This window comes from Furipterus horrens, unplaced genomic scaffold (genome assembly GCF_987537825.1).
Source record: "Furipterus horrens unplaced genomic scaffold, mFurHor1.1.pri manual_scaffold_7, whole genome shotgun sequence".
NCBI classification, from domain to species: Eukaryota; Metazoa; Chordata; class Mammalia; order Chiroptera; family Furipteridae; genus Furipterus; species Furipterus horrens.
In genome coordinates this window covers 48205648-48229271 of record NW_028327177.1, presented here as the reverse complement: position 1 = coordinate 48229271, position 23624 = coordinate 48205648, and the positions used below count along the sequence as shown (strand labels likewise).

At 37.8% G+C, this 23624-nt stretch overlaps 2 protein-coding genes across 7 annotated transcripts in view; one reads left to right on the top strand and one right to left on the bottom strand.

Annotated features, from left to right (window-relative positions):
• The window catches only part of TMEM68 (transmembrane protein 68), a 50586-nt gene extending 45462 nt beyond the window's left edge, over window positions 1-5124 (bottom strand). For 2 of the 6 annotated variants that reach the window (XM_090283684.1, XM_090283686.1), the window contains exon 1: window positions 4823-5114. The gene's annotated coding sequence lies outside the window, so the exon portion shown is untranslated. Of the gene's footprint in view, window positions 1-4822 lie in introns of all 6 variants that reach the window. The other 4 variants (XM_090283687.1, XM_090283683.1, XM_090283681.1 and 1 more) reach the window with 4 other exon arrangements.
• The window catches only part of TGS1 (trimethylguanosine synthase 1), a 56577-nt gene continuing 37931 nt past the window's right edge, over window positions 4979-23624 (top strand). The window contains exons 1-6 of the mRNA XM_090283688.1: window positions 4979-5308; window positions 15493-15557; window positions 17720-17892; window positions 18331-19150; window positions 21229-21346; window positions 22775-22861. Of these exons, the coding sequence (XP_090139814.1) occupies window positions 5205-5308; window positions 15493-15557; window positions 17720-17892; window positions 18331-19150; window positions 21229-21346; window positions 22775-22861 (1367 nt within the window). The 5' untranslated portion in view covers window positions 4979-5204. The remainder of the gene's footprint in view (window positions 5309-15492; window positions 15558-17719; window positions 17893-18330; window positions 19151-21228; window positions 21347-22774; window positions 22862-23624) is intronic.

Sequence of the window (23624 nt, the reverse complement as noted above, 5' to 3'; positions counted from 1 at the left end):
AATTCTTTCAACCATATCTCAGACCTTAGTTTCATAACCTCTCACCACTCAGGTCACTTCCTGTGATTGACTCCAATTATCTGGTATTGAGAAGAACAGGGACAGTAACCTACTCACGCCAGAGAGAAGAATATACAGAAGGGTAAGAAGAGAGAGACCTATGGTAGGCAAGGAAGTACAATGGGGGGGGGGGGGTCACTATGTTATAGAGGTTAGTCTGGGAAGGCCTTTCTAAGTATACATAAGCAGAGACCTCAGAAAGCGAGGAAGCAACCCATGTGGGTATTTGAAAGAGAATTCCTGACTAAACGAGCAGTGAGTACAAAGGATGTACACTTGGTGTGGTCTGATGAGCAGCAAGGTAGGCTAAGTAAAAGTGATAGGAAGAGCAGTTGAAGTGGGCAGGGAGAGGCAGCCTTGCAGGCCAGCTTTATCTAAGGGAGATGAAGAAGGCATCAGAAGAATGAGATTGCCTGCTGGGTTTTAAATGACTGCGGAGTTGAGAATGTACTCTACAAAGAGCAAATAGGAAGTTACTGCAATAATCGAGATGAGTGGTGAAAGTGGCTTAGACAGTGTGGCAGAGTAAAGGTCATAAAAGATAATCGGTCTCTGGATATATTTTGGAGATCAAGCCAAGAGGATATACTGATGAATGGATATAGAATATGAGTGAGAGAAATCTGAAACAACTGCATTTTTTTTGCAACATGAGTATGTATCCTGAGAGGTGCTGCCACTTACTAGGTGACATTGTAAAGTTACTTAATATTTCTTTGCTTCAGTTTCTCCATCTGTAAAGTGGGGGTGATAATAGTATCTACCTAACAAGAGTGTTGTGAGATTGAATATTTAAAAAGTTTAGAAGAGTGCCTTCCACTATATAAGCACTAAGTCAGTATTGCTATCAGCAGCAGCAGCTTTCTTGTGAAAAGGCGGAGTTGCAGAAAGAATAAGTTTCTTTCTGGGGTGAGATAGAGATCAGGAATTCAGTTTTGAACATGTTAAGATTCTGCTGAACATCCAGGTGAAGACATTAAATAGGCAGCTGGATATAAGCAGAATGTAGCAGGAAGATCAGGACTAAAGAAATATATCTAGGAATTAGCAACATGTAGATAGTATTGAAAACCATTAAACTAAGCATCCCTATAGAGAATGAATGTAAAATAAAAAAGGATTTTCAGGACTGAGTCATAGGGCACTCAATATTTAAGAAGCTCCTCTTTCCAGGAGCAGCATCTTGGATGTCAGAGGAAGTGTTTCAAGAAGAAAGGAGTATTCAGCTGTTTCAAATGATGCAGAGAAGTCTAGTAATAATTGATCAATGGATTCTACAACAAAGAGGTATTGGAAAGCCCTGTTAAGAAACGTTGCGATACAGTGGGGATGAAAGTTAGGTGGAATAAGTTCAAGAAAATATGGGAGTAAATAAATTGAAAACATAGCAAATATTGACAACTCTCAAAGAAATACTGTTGCAGAAAGGGTGGGTATCTAGAGGGTAATATGAATCAAGTTTGTTGTTTTAAGATAAAAGAAAAGATAGCAGTTTTTTAATACCAATGATAATGCATTAATAAAAGAGTGAAAAGTGGATGGTGTGGAAGAGAATGTAATTGTTGCATCCAGTACTTGACTAGGCCAGAGGGGATAGAATAGAGTGTAGGAGACATGGTGTGGCCCAGAAAACTTACATAATCAGGTTATTACTTCATTTACTCAACAAATCTTTATCAAGGAAGTAGTTTGACACTTCTAAACACTGGGATCTATCAGTAAAAAAAATAGATGGCTACATGAGAAAACATATGTAAAGCAGTTAGAACAGTAAAACTCACACATAATTGGCACCACCTAAAAAATGCTGGCCAACTACATCTTTAACAAAAATGTGGACCAGCAGTGTCCTAAAAGTTGCCACTATAGAACTATCAGAGGAGTTTGAATAACAAGTTTCTGAATTAATAAAATACTTTACTTTTGATAATATGACAATACGGCCAAGTTGACTTGCCCAAAGTGAAGAACCAAGATCTCTCTCTCTCTCTCCCCCTCCCTCTCTCCCTCCCTCCCTCCTACCCTCCCTCTCCTTCCCCCTCCCCCCTCCCTCCCTCTCCTTCCCTTCCTCCCTCCTCCCCTCCCTCCATCCCTCCCTCCCTTTCTCTCTGTCTCTTTCTCTCTCTCTGTCTCTTTCTCTCTCTCTCTCTCTCTCTCTCTCTCTCTCTCTCTCTCTCTCTCTCTCTCACAGATATGCTGAAAAGATTAAGAATGCAACATCTGTTTTCCCTCTACTTCTGCCTGGCCCTTCTCCCCCTGCTATTTACCAAAGGCTTTACATGACTCTTTAACAATTTATTTTAATACAACAACAACAACAAAAACCTGTAATTCTTAAAAGATGTTTTGGGGGAGATATATTTTAGTCACCAAAATTCCAGGTTATTTCCTATCAGAAAAAAAACTACAATAAAATACAGTCCTACGCACTACATCTAAAGTACCTTAATTTTCCCACTGGAATTAATGTAACTTGTAAGAAAAGGTTAACAAACTGAAATATCACCAATGTTGATATTGATGGCAAAGAACATTTATCTAGTTGACTTTATAGAATGTTTAAAACCAGAATATTTCAAAACCTAATAAATCAGAACAGAGAATTTTTTGTTTGTTTTCTACAAAAACTTAAGGAAATATACCTATTTTTAAACACTACCAGTACTTTTACCACACGGATGGTAGCAGATCCATTTCTTACTTTTAGTGTATGATCCTCATTGGAGATATGCTGAAAATGCCAATGAAAAGAAGCACTCACTGAAATATAAATTAATTTTCTCCTTTCCTTTTGCATATTTAACAATGGCTTAACAGGGATTTGGTACTGTTTCAGTGCTTAAGCATTCTATTTCAAACAATCAATAAAGCTAAAGTTTAGCTAATATTTCAGTTAAGATTTCTAGCAAACCAATCATTTTATCTCTAAAACAATACCTTTTTGATTTCAAGCTTCAATTATCTTTCAGGGTTTTCTGTTTTGTTTTGTTTTTTAATCCTAGAATATCCTGAACTTCCAGCTAAGATCTTCCACTCTGATAATTACTGTTCTACCCTTATTTTCTTAAATTTATCCTTACCCCCAAAATGTTGCACATCTACACTGTTGTATCTGTAACTTATCTACTTTAGTCACTAAAATAAGCATATCTCTGATATGAAAGGCAGCAGTAAGGATGTGGGAATAAATGTTTCATGTGAAAATTAATCTTCTCTTTACAATCAGGAGTATATGCAACCAAAATATTAGCAATGTTCTAAATGTCTAGATTTTACCTCAGTTTTTACATACACTAAAGCAGTAATTTTCAAAATTTTTATTTCATAGCACACATAAACTTATTACTAAAATTCTGCAGCGCACCAAAAAATATATTATAGATTTTGTCAATCTGGCAGAAAAATTAGGTATAATTTTTGTTGACCTGGCAAAAGAATTAGGTATAATTTTGATTCATTCACCCCAGATAGCTATTGTTGTGTTTGCTGTCATTTTTTAAAATTTGACAATCTAAGGGAGAAGAGGTCAGTGCCCCTGACTAAATAGGTATGGCTTGTTTTAAAAATCATTGAAGCACATCGGTTGAAAAATCACTGTTCTAAAGAAATATCAATGCCATCTCGGCATTAATAGCACAGACCAAGTCCTAAGTGCTCCAACAACATTCAAGTCCTGACCTGCTTCCTTAAGGAAGCAGCCTGGGCAGTCTCAACCAATACCCTACACCAAACACTGACTGCTTTTTACAAATCTAGCAACAATGTCCCAGTTTTTGACATCCTGATTATGCACACATGCATTTTTCTTTTTAATCAGCAGCATGAGAACAGAGACTTACTTGTTTTACAAGCTGCAAATCCAAGGGATTGATTGAGACAGTGCCCAGCATCTCCTACAAAGTATGTACCACTCAAACTATTAAAAGCACATATGAGAAGTCTAATATAGTGTTTCATTTATTATTTCATTGAGTCTTTTCAGCAACCCTAGGAAGCAGGTACTATTTTTTTTATTATTATTTTTTCATTGTATTTTTTTCCATTTAGTCCCCTTATACCCCCTCCCTCTGCCCCGCAATCAGCACACTGTTGTCCTGTCCATGAGTTCTTTTTCCCTTTTGCTCAATCCTTCCACGCCCCTACCCCCCACCCCCTTAGCTGTCATCCTGCTCTCTATCTGTGGGTCTGTCTCTGTTTGGAAGCAGGTGCTATTAATCATCCCTGTTTTACAGATGATCACAATGAGGCTCAAAAGGTTAAGTCGCTTGGTCATGTCACACTGGTAGTAAAAGGAGCGTAAACCAGGATTCCAAGCTTGATTTGTCCGAAAGCGAGAACTCTTAACCATAACCCATGCGGCTTTCAACTACATTCTCGTGATCACCACGTAATTCTCTTTAGCTTTTATACACAGTAGGGTCGATTCAGAGCCCAGAATCAGAGAAATCACTGGGCAAGGGCAGAGGCCTCTAGTGACGTTGAAGACACCTCGCCCCACCACTAAGAAGCGAAACACGCCGAATTAGGGTTTTCTGAGAGGCGGGGCGAGATGAATAGGTTCGCTGTGATCCAGGTAGAACCTCCCCTCCCCGCCACCCCGGTGCCGGAGCCCAACGCGCCCGCGAGCCCCAACCGAGTACTCGAGGCGGCCCTGGGGGACTAGAAGTGCAGGCTCCGCGGCTCGCAGCCCCACGGGACTGACGCCCCACGGGCGCCGGGCGGGGAGAGGAGCACGGGTAGACCAAGGCGGGGACCGACGCACCTCAGGCGGAGAAGGGGACAGAAGGCTCGTCCTCACCCTCGAACAGTGGTGGTCGCTCTTCTGTGGTTTAGCGGCCCAGGGAAGCAAAGAAATTTGAGCTGCCGACTTCCGCGAGCAACCCTGAGAAGAAAAAGCCATAAAGCGGCTGCAGCCGGGGCAGCGTGGAGTGTGACACCGCCGCCGGGCGGTCCCTTCCTGTGGTCTTCCGAAGCCACTTCCGGTGGCGGCTTCCTCGCTTGCTCCGGTCTCCGCAGCTCGCTCCGGCCTGAAGCGGCCGTGGGTCAGTACCTAACTCATCCCACAGCCACGCCCACAAGGCCTCCTTTCGGTCTCCAGTAACCCGGTCCGTTTAGAGCCGGGCTGCCTCCTCTGAGGTGGTGAAATGTGCTGCGAGAAGTGGAGCCGCGTGGCCGAAATGTTTCTCTTCATTGAAAACCTGGAGGAGGATAATAAGATCCTTTGCCTCTGCTCGAGGGCGTTTGTGGAGTAAGTAAAAATTTGGCTCTTCCTTTCTAGCACGACCATTTCTCAGAAATGTAGGTGGTGCAGACTAGTTGTAATGGATGATGCGTGGAGCTACGCCATAGTATCTGACCTTTGGGCAAAATGATGTTTAAGAAAAAGAGGGAAAATGTCCCCAGACTTTACGGAGAGGTGGTCTTCTGCGATGAAGGGAAAGAGTAAATCTACTTTGCAGGCTGTTATGAAAAAATGTAATAGCTGATATATGTCATTGTATATTTATAAATTGAGGGGACATTTAAGAATTGGAGGAAGTGCGATATAAAATGAAACCTCGTTAATGAATGGGACATTACAAGGTTATGTCTTTTTTAAAACCTTAACATTTATTAAAGCACAGATGCACATAAGTAGAACTTGTGAGGCAGAAGATTTAACTATTATTACATCCGTTTCTGAGCTTTTATTTTTGGAAAATATTTGTTTTAGAGTAAAAATTGCTGCGTCTGTAAGATGCCTAGTGGGTGGGAAAAAAACTGCCAAAAGAATTGGATTCTAGGGATTGTTTTCTTTATATTAGATGTGCGAGTTCATCTCTAAAACAGGTATATTTACCAAATCAGTTCACAAGCTTATTGCTAGCTAGATTCAACCTGTGGAAGTGAACTTTATGTGAGAGTCTTTTAATATAGTTTAGTGCAGTAGAGTTTCAGTTTGAAGAAATTCATGTGTTTTTGTGGAGTAATCTGAAAATTAGTCTGAAAAGAAATGAAAAACTTAAATTTAATGTGAAAAGTATTGTTTTGTATTTGTGTATCATATTCGTTCATGGAATGCTTTTTGTGCTCCTTTGTATTAGGTATAGTAGGCACTGGAGTACAAGACACAGCCCTTCTCTACACATTTTGAGTTTACTTACTGGCAAAGGAGATCAATATTAAGATAACTGTTACATAATTATTTGGTTAAAGTTATAAGTGCTATGGTAGAGAAGTACAGGATGCTATGATAGCAGAAACCTAACCTTTCTCGACACATCACAGAGATTTTTTTCAGGAAGTAGCATTTGAAAAGAGGTCTGAAGAGTGAGTGGAAATAAATTGGGTGTGTTTCAGTTGGAGGAAGCATTCTTCTTGCAAGCAGAACTGTGTAGAAGCCTTGAGGGAGCTAGTTCGTGAAACTGAAACAAAATCACTGACAAAGAAAGACAGAAGATAAAGTTGGTGAGGTAGGCAGGGTAAAAATGTGGGAGAATATTGTGGAAGACAGTATCAGATTTTCATTTTATTTTATTTTATTGATTTTGAAACCGGAAGAGTTGGTGTTCATGCTGCCTGTCCCTACCAAAACCAGTAAGTAAAGACAAGGATTGGTCTTTATGGGCTCTTATTTCAGATAGTTGTGATCTGCGAAGACAGCGTGTTATGTACCCTTGAAAACCATCTTAACATCTCATTTTAAGCTGACCTTTTTATAAGGAGAAGAAAGGGTAGGCAAGGGGTTTGGAAAAAAGGTTAATTGGGTAAGAGTTGCAGTCCAGTGGTGATTTTCCTAGTACTTCTGTATTTGTTGATCAGCAATTCTCAAGCCTCATCACAGGCATTCCCTCCCTGGAACACAATGGCTAAGATACCATCTCCATCACTTGCAGACCCCCTGGGACAGAAAAGTTGAATTGCTTGTCAGCTTCCTGGAGTCACATGGTCATACATTCCAGTTTCTGAAGCAACAGCTTTCCACATGCATTAGGCCTACCAAGTACGGCTAAAATCTTTTAAGTCTTGACTTCCCCTATCAATTTTAGAGAGAGTGAGAGGAAGAGGGAGAGAGAGAAAGAAGACCTGCCATTCCACTCCATTCATGCATTCATTGGTTGATTCTTATATATGCCCTGACCAAGGATTGAACCTGCAACCTTGGCATATAAGGACAATGCTCTTAACCATGTGAGCTACAGCAGCAGCTTGGGGGATGGATGGTTGAGAGGAGGAGACCCACTTAACCATTTTCCAGGCAACAGATTCTGGTAGCTTGGGTAAGAATTGGTAGCAATGGAAATGGAGAAAGGAGGAAATATAGGAGAGAAACAGCTGAGTTTAAGGAATTGGATTGGATGTGAGAGGATAAAGAAAAGATACAGGATGGAAAAGAGGAGACTAGGTCAAGGGTAACTCCCTGGTTTCTGGCTTATATTGATGCCTTGCACTGTAATAGGGGTCACTGGATAGTCATGAGGTTTTATTTTGGGACAGCAATGAGAAGATAATCAATTTTGTGGTTTTGACTTTCAAGTACCTATGAGGTGGGCAAGGGTAGATATTATAGGTTGTTAGATATATTGATTTGAAGCTCTGCCAATGTCTGGGCTGGTCTTAAAAATGTGAGCCATTCTAGTATAGATCATTTAAGCCATTTATTCAATATTCAGCTCATGTGGGGTGGGGGCGCGGGCGAGTTGAAATGAGAAAAGTTGGCATTCGTTTTGCATGTCACTACCAGAACCAGTAAGTAGAGACAAACATTCAATCTTTATGGGCAATTTATTCAGATGGCTGGTGATCTAAAAAGGCAATGGCTTATCTACCCTCGAAACCATCTTAACATCTCATTTCAAACCAACCTTCTTATAAGGAAAAGAAAGGGTACGTAAGGGGTTTGGAATAAAGGTTAATTGGGTAAGAGTTGCAGTCCTGTGGCAATTTTCCTAGTACTTCTTTATCTGTTAATCAACGGTTCTTTAACTGCATGCCTCTCTGGAACACAGTGGCTCAGATACCATCTTAATTGCTTGTGTGCCTCCTGGAGTCCCATAGGTCAGTATTCTAGTCCCTGAAACAACAGTTTTCACTATGCATTAATCACAACAGGTCGACTATAATAGAGCTAAAATCTTTAACTCTTGAGTTCCCCTATCAGAGTGGGATCTATCCTTGAGGAATTCCAGCATTTTTTAAAGATTTAAAAAGAAGAGATATATTAACTAAAAAAGAGATAGAAGACAAGCTCAAGTATGCTGTCACCAAACAGTATACCAAAGGAAGGCGTATGTCGGAAAGCTGCTACAAATATCAAGCAAAATGAGGGCTGGAATGTATCCACTAGAAGTGACGATTTTTTTTAATCTACAAAACTGATAACTTGCTAATTACTTTTATACTTCACACTTTTCCCCCCATTTAAGCTTTGCAGCAACCCCCTGAGGTATGTCTTGTTATCCTTACTTTATTGAATAGAAAACTGAGTCTCAGCCAGGTTAGTGGCAGCCCTGGAGGTTTGTGTGACTTTATAGCCTTTCCACTATCCCACTAATTAGTGTAGAACACTTGATTTTATTGTGTCTTTCCGATTGAGGTATTTAAGTGGTCTAAAATCACTGGGACACTGGTGACTTGTTAAAATACTTTAACATAATGTATTTTAGTTGAGATAGAGAACTATTCTGAAAACTGAAGAGCCTGTATTTACCTCTAATCATACCAAGTAACAGTATCTGGTGGTCTCTAGTTTTTTATATAAAGAACAACAAAATCATTTCATATATATTTTTCCCCACAAGTTCCTGAGCCAGAATTTAAAAGAGTACTGTCCATAGAGACAGAATATCTATCTGATTTCACATAGCTGTATACCCTTGGGCAAGTCATGTAACATTTCTTTGAGCACTTACAAAAAGAACTCGTTTTCCCCTCTACTACTTGAAACTAACCCACAGTCACTTTGCAGTAGAGAAATTGCTACTTATACTTAAGAAATTTCCAAGAATCACTTATTCAGCATGTATTTCTGTCAACCACATATCAGGTACTATGGTAGGAAAAATGACTTAGGCATGGTAGTGATGATTATTGTAGTCAGAGGTATAAAGGTGCTTAATCAGGACTCTTAAGGGAGCAGTATCTTAGTGGGGTCACTACAGTGCATGTCTGATCTCCAACTTTACGAGTCAATAGTTAAGGTTTCTTTAGTTCTTACAATGTACCAGATCCAGATACTCATTCAGAATCATTATGCTCTGTGGCATGAGTTACACTGATCAAACTTAAAACCTGCTTTATAGAGAACACTTAGCAATTATAACAGGAATTTCTTCAAATACCAAGCCTCAGAAATACATCTTTCCTGGGAATGCATGCTCTTGGATATTATTGAAAGTTGCCCTAAGATGGAAACAGCTAGCATCAGAATTCTCTCTTATTGCTAATTTTTTTTTCACTACCACTTAGTATTTATTGAAAGTTTATAGCATGTTTTTTTAAATGCTTTATTGATTATGCTTACAGTTGTCCCAATTTCTTTTCCTTTGTTCCCCTGCACCCAGTGACCCCCCTCCCTCCAGTTGTCCCCCCTACTTAGTCCATGCCCATTGGTTGTGCTTATAGTTCTTCTCAACATCTTCCTGTCTACTCCATCCCTCCTACTATGCTTCTTAATTCCAGCATCATCTCCCTCCCTTTCCCCCATCCCCCCCCACTGCTGGTCTCCCCCCATAATGTTACCCATACCTATAATTCTTTTCCCACTCTTGTTGCCTACTTAATTTGCCTTTGTTTCAGTTCCCTAGCTTCTGTTGTTGGTTGTTGTGATACAGTTTTCATTTTAATGTTCATAGTTTTGATCCTCTTTCTCCTAAACAAGTCCCTTTAACATCTTATATAACAGTGGTTTGGATCTGATGAAGTCCTTCAGTTTTACTTTGTCCCGGAAGCACTTTCTCTGCCCTTCCATTCTGAATGACAGCTTCGCTGGATAGAGTAATCGTGGTTGTAGGTTTTTGCTTTTCATTACTTTGAATATTTCTTGCCAGTCCCTTCTTGCCTGCAGAGTTTCTTTTGAGAAATCAGCTGAGAGTCTTATTGGGACCCCTTTGTACATAATTCTCTTCTCTCTTGCTGCTTTTAAGATTCTCTCTTCATCCTTAATTTTTGACATTTTGATTATAATGTGTCTTGGTGTGTTTCTCCCTGGGTCCAGTTTTTTTGGAACTCTCTGTGCTTCCTGGACCTATAACTTTATTTACTTCCTCAGTTAGGGAAGTCCTGCTTCATTATTTTTTCACATAAATTTTCGATTTCTAGTTCTTCTTCTTCACCTTCTGGCAACCCTATGATTCAGATGTTGGCCCGCTTATATTGTCCCATAGGTTTCTGAGCCTCTCTTCATTTTCCTCACTTTGTGTTTCCTCTTTCTGCACTGGTTGAATGTTTATTCCTTCCCTCTGTTCTGATTTGTTGATTTGATCCCTGGTTTTCTTTCCCTCACCACTAGTTTCGTATGTGTTTTCATTCATTTCAGCAGGACTAGCCTTCATTCCTTCCCTGTCTTATTTAAGATCTGCTGTTAGGTCTGTAAGCATTCATATAACCAAAGCTCTGAACTGTGCATCAGAAAGATTTCCTATCTGCTGCTGCATTAGATTAGATATTTGCTGTCTGGTCATGCTGCATCACTGGGATCTCTATCATGATGTGTGCCATCCAGACAGTTTTGTATTTACCTTTGCTTCCTGGGCGGGGCTGTGACACCTCCTATGCTATAGGGGCCGGAGCCCCATGCACTTGTCACAACCGGACGACCCTTCTCACCATGCTGTGGTGTTTTCGGTGGGGGTGGGGGTCCAAGATGGATTCCTGCCGTTTAGTCTCCACTGAGAGACCGGGAGCCTCCTCTGTCCCCACCTCCTCCGGGCCTCACCGTCCAAGGCAATGGGAGTCTGCCTTCCCCAGCATTGGAATTGCAAGCTGACAGGTCTGGTCTGCAGCCGGGTGTGTTCCCCAGGCACTTCTCACCTCCCCTTAAATATAGTGTCTGTGCTTACCGCCGTCCTGCTACTGTCACCACTGCTGCCACCGCCAACACAGCTTGACCTCTCTGCCTCAGCTTCACCCCTCCTACCCGTCCGGATGAGCACCACTTCTTTATAACTTCATACATTGGACTTCCATTTATTTTCTGGAACTTCTGGTTATTTCTGGTTTTGCGATAGTTGTATTACATCTTAGTTGTGGAGGGAGATGGAGCATGTCAGTCTAGGCCTCCATCTTGGCCAGAAGTCTCCTGTGTGTGTTTGCCTCTGTGTCTTAGGTCTCGTTTTGTTTTTTTGTTGTTTTTTTTTTTTTAATTGATTTTTAGAGAAAAAAAAATCGATTGGTCCACTTATTATGCATTGATTGATTGATTGATTCTTGTATGTTCCCTGAATGGGGATTGAACACGTAACTTTGGCATATAGGGATGATCCTCTAACCAACCAAGCTACTTGGCCAGGGTATTGTTGCTAATATTTATGTCTCAGATAATCAGTAGACTTAGGATATAGTAGTAATAACCTCAGACACCTTTTTCAACTTTCACCCATGATGAAGTGTTTTTCTGCTCCTTTCTCTGGACTTGCCTGATCTGATAGGCTTGCCCATTCCCCAGAAAGCATGCAAGCTCTAGCACTGTGGGAAGGACCAAGGAGCTCACCTGAAAAAGAGTACCTGGCTATTGGATATACAGGGCAAAAAAGAAGAGTCATCTCCCATGTGGTACCAGCTTAGCATATAGCCTTTGGGGTCTTGGTGCTCTCTTAATGAAGCCACCTTTCCCAAAAGAAAAAGAAAGGGATGAATATTACTTATAAAATATAAAAAGTTTAGAAAAATTCTCATGCTGTGCCTCTAGGAAATTGTGACTGTTTCAATTAAAACAACTTTAAAACAGTTATGATATAACTCACCAATTACATTGAATTTAGTATTTAGTTTAGAACAAAAAAAATGAAGATCTTTTATTTTTATCATTTAAAGATTTTTTGATTTATTTATCGTTTTTCTATTACAGTTGTCCCACTTTTCCCCCCATTGCTACCCCTCCCCAGCCCACCCCTCCTCCCACAGTCAATCCACAACTCGTTGTACATGTCTATGGTTTATTTATACTAGTTCCTTTACTAAACCTTTCCCCTACTTACCTCCCTTCTTTTCCTTCCCCCATCTCCCCTGGTAACTGTTAGTCTGTTCCTTGTTTATATGCCTCTGGTTCCATTTTGCTCATTTGTTTGTGTTGTTCATTAGTTTCCTGTATTAGGTGGTATCATATGGTATTTTTCTTCCGTTACCTGGCTTATTTCACTAAGCATAATTCTCTAGTTCCACCCATGTTGTCACAAATGGCAGGAGTTCCTTCTTTCTTTCTTCTACATAGTATTCCATTGTGTAAATGTACCACAGTTTTTTGATCCACTCATGGGCACTTAGGCTGTTTCCAGCACTTGGCTATTGTAAATAGCGCTGCTATGAACATAGGGGTGCATAAGCAAGGGAACAGGGAGTGGGAAATGGGGACTCCCGGTCATCTTTGTGGACTCGTAGGAGTTCCCAAGAATGTGAAGGTCTCGAAAGTGTTTGCCAACAGTCATTGAGAAATCCTTGGGAATGGAAGACATGCTGAAAGTTTAGACACTTGTAAGTGCAAATTTTTGAGGTAGGAATAGGATCTGTTTCAAAATCTAAAAACAGATTTGATTGTTGGCAAAATTCTAAAATATATTATTAAACTGAGAGATCATTACCATGTAGCAGAAAACATAGAAAATGAGCATTAGCATGGGTACCAAGTAACTTCTCAGAAATTAAGAGTTGCTTCTTGTACTAAGTGAGATTATTTGTATATCTCCCTCAAAGACAGGAAATAGAACTAACTTTTATTTTCTGAGAACACTATATTAACATACTGTCATATGAACTTTTATTATTGGTGTAATCATTCTGTTTCATCTACACATTCAATTTTCTATACATTATGTATATGAAGAAGACATAACTACAGCATTATGAGGCTCTAAAAATAATCATTGCAATGACTGTGTCCTAACATGAAAAAAAATGCTTACATTAACATTTTAAAATACAAAATATCTACACGATGATTACAATTATGTAAAAATTTTACGTGTTTATGTACAAAGCCTAGAATAGAACGTGCTGAAATGGTGGAGTGGTAGAAAGTTGCCTGTGCTATAAATAACAGGCTTTAATTATTTATTTATCTTTAAATAATTAATTTTGAAATAATTTGAAACTTACAAAAATAGTTCAGAAAACTCCCATATTCCCTTCAGCCAGATTCACCAACGATTAAGTGCATTTGCTCCATCTCTCCCTCTCCATAACACACACACATACACATGCACACACCATCATTAGTGTTTTTCTGAACCATTTGAGAACAAGCTGCAGACATTCTCCATCACTACTAAATGCTTCATTGTGTATTTCTCCCAAACAAGTATGTTCTCCTACATAACTACTGAAGTTGATTCAAGTTCAAATTTCCCAACTTTTCTATCAGTGTTTCTCTCTCCTTTGTGATCCAGGATTCTACACAGAGACCTGTTATATTTACTTATGTCTTGTCAGTCTCCTCCAATATGGAAAAATTCCTCACTTTTTTTCCTCCCTGCCATGTCTTCATCAGTTTAAAAAGTTCAGGCCTTACCTTCTGGAGGATGACCTTATTTTACCTGAGTCTGTCTGACATTTCAACAGGAACAGAGCCGGGCCAATGCTTTCTTGGCAAGAATGCCCCAGAAATTATCCTGTGCTGTGCTCTGCTTCACTTCATGAGGCACTTTCCCTGGACCCATCCCACCACTGGTGATGTTGACCTCCATTTTGTCATCATGTTGCTGTCTCCCTGGTTTCTCCACTGTAAAGTCACAATGATGGTTCCCTCTGTATGAATTAGTATCGATACTTTGTGAGGAGGTATTCCAGTGTTACACCAGTGCCCTGTTCCTGCCTGAATCCACTACCTCTGAAGGTTGCCAAAGAGTGAGTCTAGTCTCTGTCATTCTTTCTGTATTTATTAGCATTCTGTATGGAGCACTTTCTTTTTCTCCCCATGTATTTGTTTACTCTTTTATTTATATTAACACGGACTCTGGATTATTAATCTATTAATAGGTTATATTCCGTTACTATCATTATTGTCTCAGATTTGGCTGGTGCGGGCCCCTTGAGATGGTTCCTGTATTTTTTTCATGCGTCCCTGGCATTTTTGGAGCTCCTCCTAATCTTCTAGCACAATAAGATGATTCTGGCATATCTTTTACAGTCCATGTTTCAACTTGGAATTGCTGTTTCTCCAAGGTATCCTGGTTCCTTTTAGTGGAGAATAGTGTTTAGAAACCAAGACCCAGTTGCTCATTATGCTCATTGCTCCTAGATATTTGTTGCTTCCAAGCCCTCTCAGCAGAGTTAGGCAGTATATACAGTAAGTCCTCACTTAACCTTGATAGGTTCAACATAAGCAAACAAGTATAGTGACACCAATTTTCCCTTAGGCTAGTTAATATAAACAAGACTTAAATTTCTGTGACATCGCATCAGCATTATAATGAAATGACTCTGAATGTTATTGGAGGGCCTGATATATACATATAGACATAGATTATACATGGCCTTATTATATGGCAGTTATGGACTTTATTATAGCAGAATTTACTGCTAGGATGATAATAATAGCAAAATTCCTCTTCTTCTACCCCCTTTTAAAATGTTTTGTTAGGCTTGTTTTGCTTGTATAATCTCCAGCCTTAATAGATAAAGAAAAATTGCGAAGTAGGTATATAAAGAAAAGTTTAACCATTTGCTGTTTGAAAAGTCATTGAGACTGAATTGTTTTATCTTGATTTATGTTTCAGTTTGATAAAATATTTAAATAAGAACATCATTTTTGGTTAATCTCCAAACAACCCTTGCTCAGATTGTGAATATCTTGTCTACTATGAAATCAATAATTTGGTCTGTTTGCATATGGTGTAAGGTTTGCTTGTGGATTTTATATGTGTCAGATAAATCTTTCCATTTTTATGCCTTCCCTTTTACAGCTAATTTAGAGAGCATTTCATTGTTTGTGTAGCATAAGGAGGATTCTTAACCCCAATATCCAGAATACCACTAAATTTTAATAATTAGTAGTTATAATTATCCATACTTGCCATGAGGTATATACTAAATGTTTTACAGATACTGTCAATCCTTACAACAACCCCTGAGATATATTTTATTACTTCTGTGTTACAGATGAGGAAAAATGTGTTAACAGATTGCTTTTCTGTTCCTTATCCTTTTTGTATTAATTAATTTATGCTGCCTTGAACTTGTTTTTTCTTGAAATTTATAATTTAATTTTTTTCAATATTGACTGTTTAATTTGCTTCACAGAGATCGAAAATTATGCAATTTGGGATTAAAAGGCTACTATGTTAAAGGAGATGGCAACAATGCAGGTAATACAATAGAAAGCTGTATAACCCTTTTATACTAAAATTAACCATAATACTGTATTAATTATAATTCATTATAATACTGTATTAATTTCTTAGCATAAAGTATATGTGGCAAAAAATTCTATAATCATAGACAGTCCTTATTTTCTATTATAACATGGTTCTAGAATTCCTATCAAAGCAGATCTTTTCTTTTCCTATAGCAAGCTCCTGTATGGACTTGAGGTAGCCTCTTTTGCCCCATTAGCATTCCTTCCTGAATTGTCACCATTAGATAAAAGCAACCTGAAAATTGAAGCTTTGAAAAAGTAGAAAACATATAATTTCTACAGCAAAATTGTATTGCATTAAAAGGTAAATGGAGCCGCATTAAAATTTTTCAAGAGTTTATGTGAGCATACAATGATTCAAATTGGGCAGCACCAAGCAAAAGATGGTTAGGATCACTCCACTGACAGGAACTGAAAGAGGTGTTTTTATGGAGAAGATTTAGAAGCAAAACAAGGAAATTATTTGATTGGCCATATGTTAAGCAGTTGCCTTAATTGGGAAAGCTTGGCTGTTTGTGACTGGTTGTTCTTATATTTCATTTTCTCACGTTCAAGTGCACTGTCTCTGGCTTAGGTTTTGATTTGTTTGGGTTGGCTACCAAGGCATTAGAGCCATCTAATCTAAGAGCCTCCCTGTTTAAATACTTTAACAATTGTATAAATAAGTGATTAAGAATAAATTCCCAGTGAACATCCATAGTCTTGCCTGAAATAAAGGGGCCACAGTGTGGGTTAACTTTCCCAAAATAACAAATAGGATTTGTTCTATACTTTGACCCTGGCCTGCCTACCTGAAAACCATCTTGATCTCTTTCACATATCCCTGTACTTTTCACACACATCCTTTGTTTCTTGAGACAGGGAAAAACTGCAGCATACATTATGGGCTCAAACCAGCAAAAGTAGGGTGTCATATTACCCTTAAAAATCCTTTAATTTTCATAATGGTTGAACAAATCACTGTTTCTTTAGTTGCATACTGAATAAAATGTTTGGTTTGTTTTTCAATGTTATTTAGTACAAATAAAATTTTTTTATATACTAGACTCCCACAGAATATAAAGTATGTATATCATGAGAGGAACATAAAATTTAGTTGATTCATTTTTCCTGTTTTGCTGTCTCCTGAACTTTCATAAGTTCACTAAATGAAATGGTGAATGAAACCCCCTCTATTATTTAGATAAGTATTTTTTTTTCCTTTTTTCTTTTAGTAGAATTTGCACATATCAGATTTCTCTTATTTTTCTGTCTCATTTTTTTTTTTCTATGTAAGGCTCACTGTTCTGTTCCCTAAGATCATTTAACTGGAGTGCAGCTCAGCTCTAATTAAGTATGCTGATATATAAATTGATTTTTATCTCACATTTAAACAGTTATAGAGCATTTGAATGACATTTGTCCTGTTAGTGGTATGATCTACTTAGATAACCATATTAGTATAAAGTAAAACTTGTTTTGTTATAATAACAGGTTTTCTGTAAGAACTAGAATCGGGCACTTGAAAGATCTTCCAGTTCAGTGGATTTCAGACATTTAATAGCAGGACCCTTTTATTATGCAACTTTCCCGTAGAGTCCAGGGTATAAATCTAGTTGTGATTAAAACATCCATGAGGAGCCAGAAGACATACCTCTCACCTCTCTTTATTAACAGCTCCTAACATAACTCTACAAATCACCATGTAAAATCCACTGATCTAGTAATATTGCAGATAAAGAATATTAAAATGTCCATATTTGCCTTATGGTTACCGTACTGTGTTCTTTCTTACATCCTCAGTTCTGTCTTTCATTTCTCACAATGAACAGCACAAAGGAGATGGCCAGTCTGTTTTAAGTTGAATGGGCAGCTGGATGGATAAGTAGCAAATAGAGCCAGGCTAGAAATTGTCTCTTGATTTTTAGTTAACTAATTTTTTACTAGTCTGGATTACCATAAATTCCCTTTTTTTTCTCCCCCCCCCCCCCCTTAAAAATTGTAACATTTATACACCTTTACTTGGGGTAAGTCATGTAATAACTCTGGGTCTCGGGTTTTTCTTCATTAAAATGATGGCAAAATCTACATCTAAATTTTTTCTAAAACTAAGCTAACAGATGTTCTCTATAGGAGACCAAGCTACAGAAGAGGAGGAAGGTGGTAATTCCCACAGTACTAAAGAATCATGTGATAACAAAAGCATAGGCCTAGATGAAAGTGAACTTGATTCTGAGGCTGAACTCATGAGAAGTATGGGACTGCCGCTTCAGTTTGGTGGGATGTCTGCACATAAGAATTTTGAAGTAAGTATTAATTTACTTTTACGGGGGATGGGCAAGGCAGGGGAGAACAATGGGAGAAAAGTTGGGACAACTGTAAGAGAACAACAATTTTAAAAAGGCAAAAAAGGTTATTTCTATTTATTAATTTTCTTTGTAAAATCATACGAGATTTCTTTAACCCCAAATCTAATGCATTTATGAATTAGAACACTACATCTTTTTTTTTTAATGTATATTTTTATAAAGTAACCAAAATTGTAAGTTGTGATGTGTTTCACATGTGAGTATTTTCTGCTCTTGGAAAATTAGGTAGTAAGATTCACTTGTTTGTGTAACTAAAAGCCCAGGGTGGTGGGGGAGGATTGAGGGTATTTTATTTAATGTAATGTCAAAATAGACTTGAGTTTTACTTTCTCTTAGTTTTCTGAAGTGGCATTTATATTTAACTTACTTATGCAGGTGTCTATGAATACTAGAAATAAAGTTAAAAGAAAAAAGAAAAAGAAAAAACATCAAAAGAAGGACTTAAATGAGATTATGAAAGAATCTTGGAGACAAGACTATGAAGATGATGACGTTTTGGCTTCAGATGATCCATCTTCACTTGAACAGCATGAGAACACCAGAGCATGTAAACTTCAATCCAAAAGAGACATTGAAACTGAAAACCTTTCTGTTGAAAATACATCATCTCCAAAGCTAGAAATTACAGAGAAATGGGAAAAGTACTGGAATGAATATGGCGGAGGACTTTTATGGCAAAGCTGGCAAGAAAAACATTCAGATCAAACACTATGTTCTGAACCTTGGAACATTCCTGATACTAAGGCAGAATGGGAACAACATTATAGTCAACTTTATTGGTATTATTTGGAACAATTTCAGTATTGGGAAGCTCAGGGTTGGACTTTTGATGCCTCACAAAGCTGCGATACAAATATGTGTGGACCTAAAACAGAAGTTGACAATGAAAAAGATGAGAATTGCATGAAAGCAGACTTACTTTCATTTCCATCATCATCAATTGGTAGCGAAAGCTGTAGTTCAAGTGATAAAGATAATAATGATATACTTGATGGTATCAGTAATATAAGTCTGAATTCAGGGAAAGTAGAAGAGAGCCAGTTAGATTCAAGTATAAGTTCTGATGGACATCAGTGGCTAAATGAAGTTAACAGCCGAAGAAAATGCCCTGCTTCTGGCCAAAGTGAACAGCATAGTAGAGGAACCAAGGAAAGCAACTTGTCTGGGAACAGAAGCACAAACCAACCAGCTCAGGGTAAGATTGACCAAGATTTATCCTAAGTAACAGTTAGCTAAATGAGTCCATTTTGCAAAATAACTAACACTAATCCTTTATTGTAGTTAAATAATGCCAACTACATTTTATAGTATAATGAAATTATTTAATCCATCTTATTTTTATACTACAAGTTGTTTATTACCCTTTTATATAAATAAGAATATTTGCACAGAGTTCTCCAAAGTATCGTTCCTTCCTCTTGTACCTTGGTGGCCAGTGAGTTAAAACTTCGAAATTCCTTTCTAATTAAATTAGAAATCTAATTTAGAGTGAGCTTGGAATGTCCAGGTTTCTCTAGAACACATTAGTTTATAGGAGACATGTAAGAAAGTGGTTGGGAGCAAATGTGTGACATTAGGCAAATCTGAATAAGAATCATATCTAGAATTTAGTTGGAACAAGTGAAGTTTGCTATAAAGAGAATCTAAACGGCATGATACACACTTATAACTGCAAGTGTTGATTTCAGGATTCTCATAAAATATCCAAGATGAGAACTTGTTTGATTCCTGACTAAGTGATTAAAAAAAAAAAAAAATTATCATGCAGACTGGTGCCACCGTCAGGACTAAAGAAAGCCAATAAGAAGTCTGTTAAGAAAGTTAGAGTAGAATGGATGAGAATGCTCTGGCTAAGGAGAAGGATACTGCCAACTGATGGCACCAGGAAAATGAGAGAGGAGGAAATTTTTGTAACATTTGTGTTTTTCCTGAAGCCCACTAAGATGTATATTATCTTGGCATTCTTGATGTTTGGTGCTGGGAAAGTCTGGTTCATGGGGACTTTCTTTTCATTCTTATTCCTATAAGAAGCAAAAGTTTTGGCCTTTTATGTGTATCTAACAATTAGATTTGCTTTGCTCATCTTAGGTTTCTGATCTTCATCTAGTTCAGAGTTTCCTTTAGAGAGTTACTAAAGAGCTCTATCTACTTTTTCTTTCTTTTCTCTATACTCTTACAATGGAGCTTAATTTCACTACAATATTCTCATTCCTTTCTCTTTTGCTGTTACTATCAAATTTTTATGTCATTATTTTATATTAGTCTTTGATATTCTTTTATACTCTCCTAATTACTTCCTATAACTTATTTTGATAATAAACCCTGAAATATGTGTATTGGTCATTGTGTTGGCCCCTATCTTACCACCTTGTGTTACTCCCTTTGATTATCTTTCCTTATCTTCCTACTTTTTTTCCTTTGTCAAACCTAGTAAATTCACAGGTTCTGCCTTGTCTTGCCTGTTTTCTAATCTATGTGTATAGATTGACCATTTCTATTGCCCGTTCCCTTATGTATATAATTACTCATTTCTGTAATTAGCTCAGTGGGACTGCCATCAGCATCAATTTAAGAATTCTAGATTTTGATTTGTTTTAGATGCTCCCTTGAGATCAAAACCTGAAGTATACATTACATTTTTTTATAAGTATGTTTTTTTACTGTTTGTGGTTCGGTGTTCTCCTGATGTAGTCTGTCACTACACATTCAAAGCTTCCCACTGTCTACATTGCAGACACCTCTCTTAGTCTCACCTACCTGCTTTGTTCCAGTCTGAAGAAATAGAGAACAAGGACAGACGTGTACCTCAGTTGGAGCTACAACAAGTTAAAAACACTTTTTTTAAATGGTGGTATTTATCTGTTACTTCCATTATGGCTGTAAGAGCAGTGTTATAGACAATTAAATGTATTTGCTCCTTGATTAAGGTAACTTTTAATCAATGTGATAATGCCAACTTTAGAGTCATTTAGGTTAAAGTTTCATCAAAATGTGTAGAGTAGGATAGCTACAGGAAAGAGTAGTTTTAGTTCACTTTTAAGTAGCTAAATCATGGTAACTTTTACACATTAATAGACATAGTGCCAATTTTTCTTTTATGCTCAGGTTCCTCATATAGATATACACAGAATAGGCAGATGTGGTCTGGCATTTTGTAATGTACACATACAGTTCATTGCAGGAAAGGCACTGAAGAATTCTGATCACCTTTGCAAATGGCAGAAGAGTTGTCAAACCAAGGGGGGAAATCCACAGTAATAGCTGCCTCTTTAGATTCACAGGAGTCTTCAGAAGCAAGCACAATGAAAGAAAGATCACATCCCAACAGTGTGGACGGAGATGAGAGTGAAGAAGATCCACCGGAACATAAGCCAAGCAAACTCAAGAGAAGGCAAGTTGCACGTTACCTTTCTCTCTAGAATGCGTTAGCATAAGCATTCTGGCCATGAGGGAGTAGTTATCAAGTACCTGTTACATTACAGCACGCTAATCCTGTGAGGAGAAGAAACGAGACCCTGGACTTTGGAGCATGGTCAAATCCAAACTCTGCCTCTTCAATGCTGGCATAATTTCTTATCTATAAAATGAAACTGATGTCTTTTTGTGAGCTCATTGGGAACTGGACCTAGAATATAATATATATATGACACTTAGTAGCTATCAACTAGTAATATGTAAGTAGGCACAGTCTTTCTTTCTCAAGGAAGATCTAATTTTTGTTTTTCAAAAGTCTAGGAATAATCACAGGATTTTAATACGTTTTAGATACATCAAATCTAATGCTTTCATTCTATCAAAAGGAATACTAAGACAAAACAAGGATAATTACCTTGCCCACAGTGATATAGCAATAATGGCGGCTCTAAAGCTAGAGCTCAGTCCAACTCTTTTGGAGACAGTAGTCTTTCTAGTGTACCACTGATACATGTAATTAAACAACTAGAGAATAAGGTAATATATGATCAAATGCAATGCTGTAATTACAAGAAAAGAATAGTTATTACAGAAAATGGATGTTAGCTGGAAACATTTCATTTCTATGACAGTGCTCCATTTAAGATTTCTTGTTCCATGGCTTCTAGAAAAACAGTAAGAAAGCTTTAGAGGCTCAGTACCTTAGTAAACAAAAGCATGCCTTTCCAGTGTTCATTCAACATGGTAGACATGCGTCTTACCTCCTCCATTAGTTCTTGCTAGTACCTAAAGGCAGACTCTGTGTACTTTATTGTACCTAGTAGGTTCACCATAAATGTTAAGTCAGCATAATTTTATTTGCAAGAATAATCTCTCACCATTTCTGTACTTGTTACTGTTTCCCAGGTAGTAGGGAACATTAGAATTATCCACAATAGATAGATGATCCTTAATATCACTTGTATCGTAACCTTATTTTTTTCTTAACAGGTTGTTTGTTTTTGTAATTCTTTTTGGTTGAGTTGATATTCCTCAACTCTTTCCTTGTTTATTTTTCAGAAAACCTTCTAGAGATATCATTCGAGGAGATTAGTTTAAGGCTGCAGCTTTTAAATGGTGTTTTTCAAAGGAAAGTGGAGATATCCATATTTCTGCAGTGTTCAGGAATAGAGATTATTGCTTGACAGGATTTAAGATTTGAGTGCTTATTACTGTGGTTCAAACACTGCTTGGTACTTTATCTCATTTGGAAAATCCCGTTTTTCCTGTCTTCCTGGGTTTGTGAACTGTGGTTGATTATTGTGATGGGAAAGTTTGCATGGGTTGACTATATGTACTCCTGGTATTTATCTGAACATGTGGGCTATGGAGATAATGTCTTTTCACATTTTGTTTATTTGTTTAGCCACGAACTGGACAAAGATGAAAACCCAGATTCAGATGTGGATGACAATGGAACCCTTCTAGGATTCAAGCATGGCTCAGGACAAAAGTAATTATACATGGATGCTGTTATCCTTAAATTTTAACAATCTCAGCTGTCTTAAAGCTCTCTGACATTCAGATAAGCAATATTTGGCATATATCCTTCCTAATTTTTCATGTGTGTTTTGATGACTATGTATGTATACACACATTGCTCTCTTTCTATAAAACACAAAAATAGACTCACTCTACATAGCCTGCAGCTTGCTTTTTTCCCTCAGCAGTATACCATCAACAGCCTGCCTTATCAGTACATTTACCTAATCCTTTCCATGGGACCCTGTGCTTAATTGTTCATCCTGTATGTACAGTTAGGTTGTTTCCTAAGATCTAAGCTTCTGTCTTTGAGGTAACCCCAGGGTGTTGCATATACTAATAGTTCATTCCTTCTTATTTCTGAATAGTATGCCATTGTATGGATGTAGTATAGTTTACTCAACCGTTATCTATTGAAGGATGTTAGGATTATATGAGGTATTTTGCTATTACAAATAAAGCTGCTATGAGCTTTTGTATACAGAAAGTACTGGTGTTTTTGAATTAAATGCCCAAGCATTAAATATAAGTGAAGAGTTTATTGCCTATGACGTGAACACTGAACTGAGTAGTTAAGGCACACTAAAGACCTACCACTTATGCCAGTTTGCACCAGTGATTTTAAACCAAGATGTTTGGTCATTGAAGTTTCTAATGGTTGAGACAGTTTTGAAATTTTAATGGGTTACTACACATTATGAAGTCAGCAAGGAAAGGACATAAGTTTATGTAAA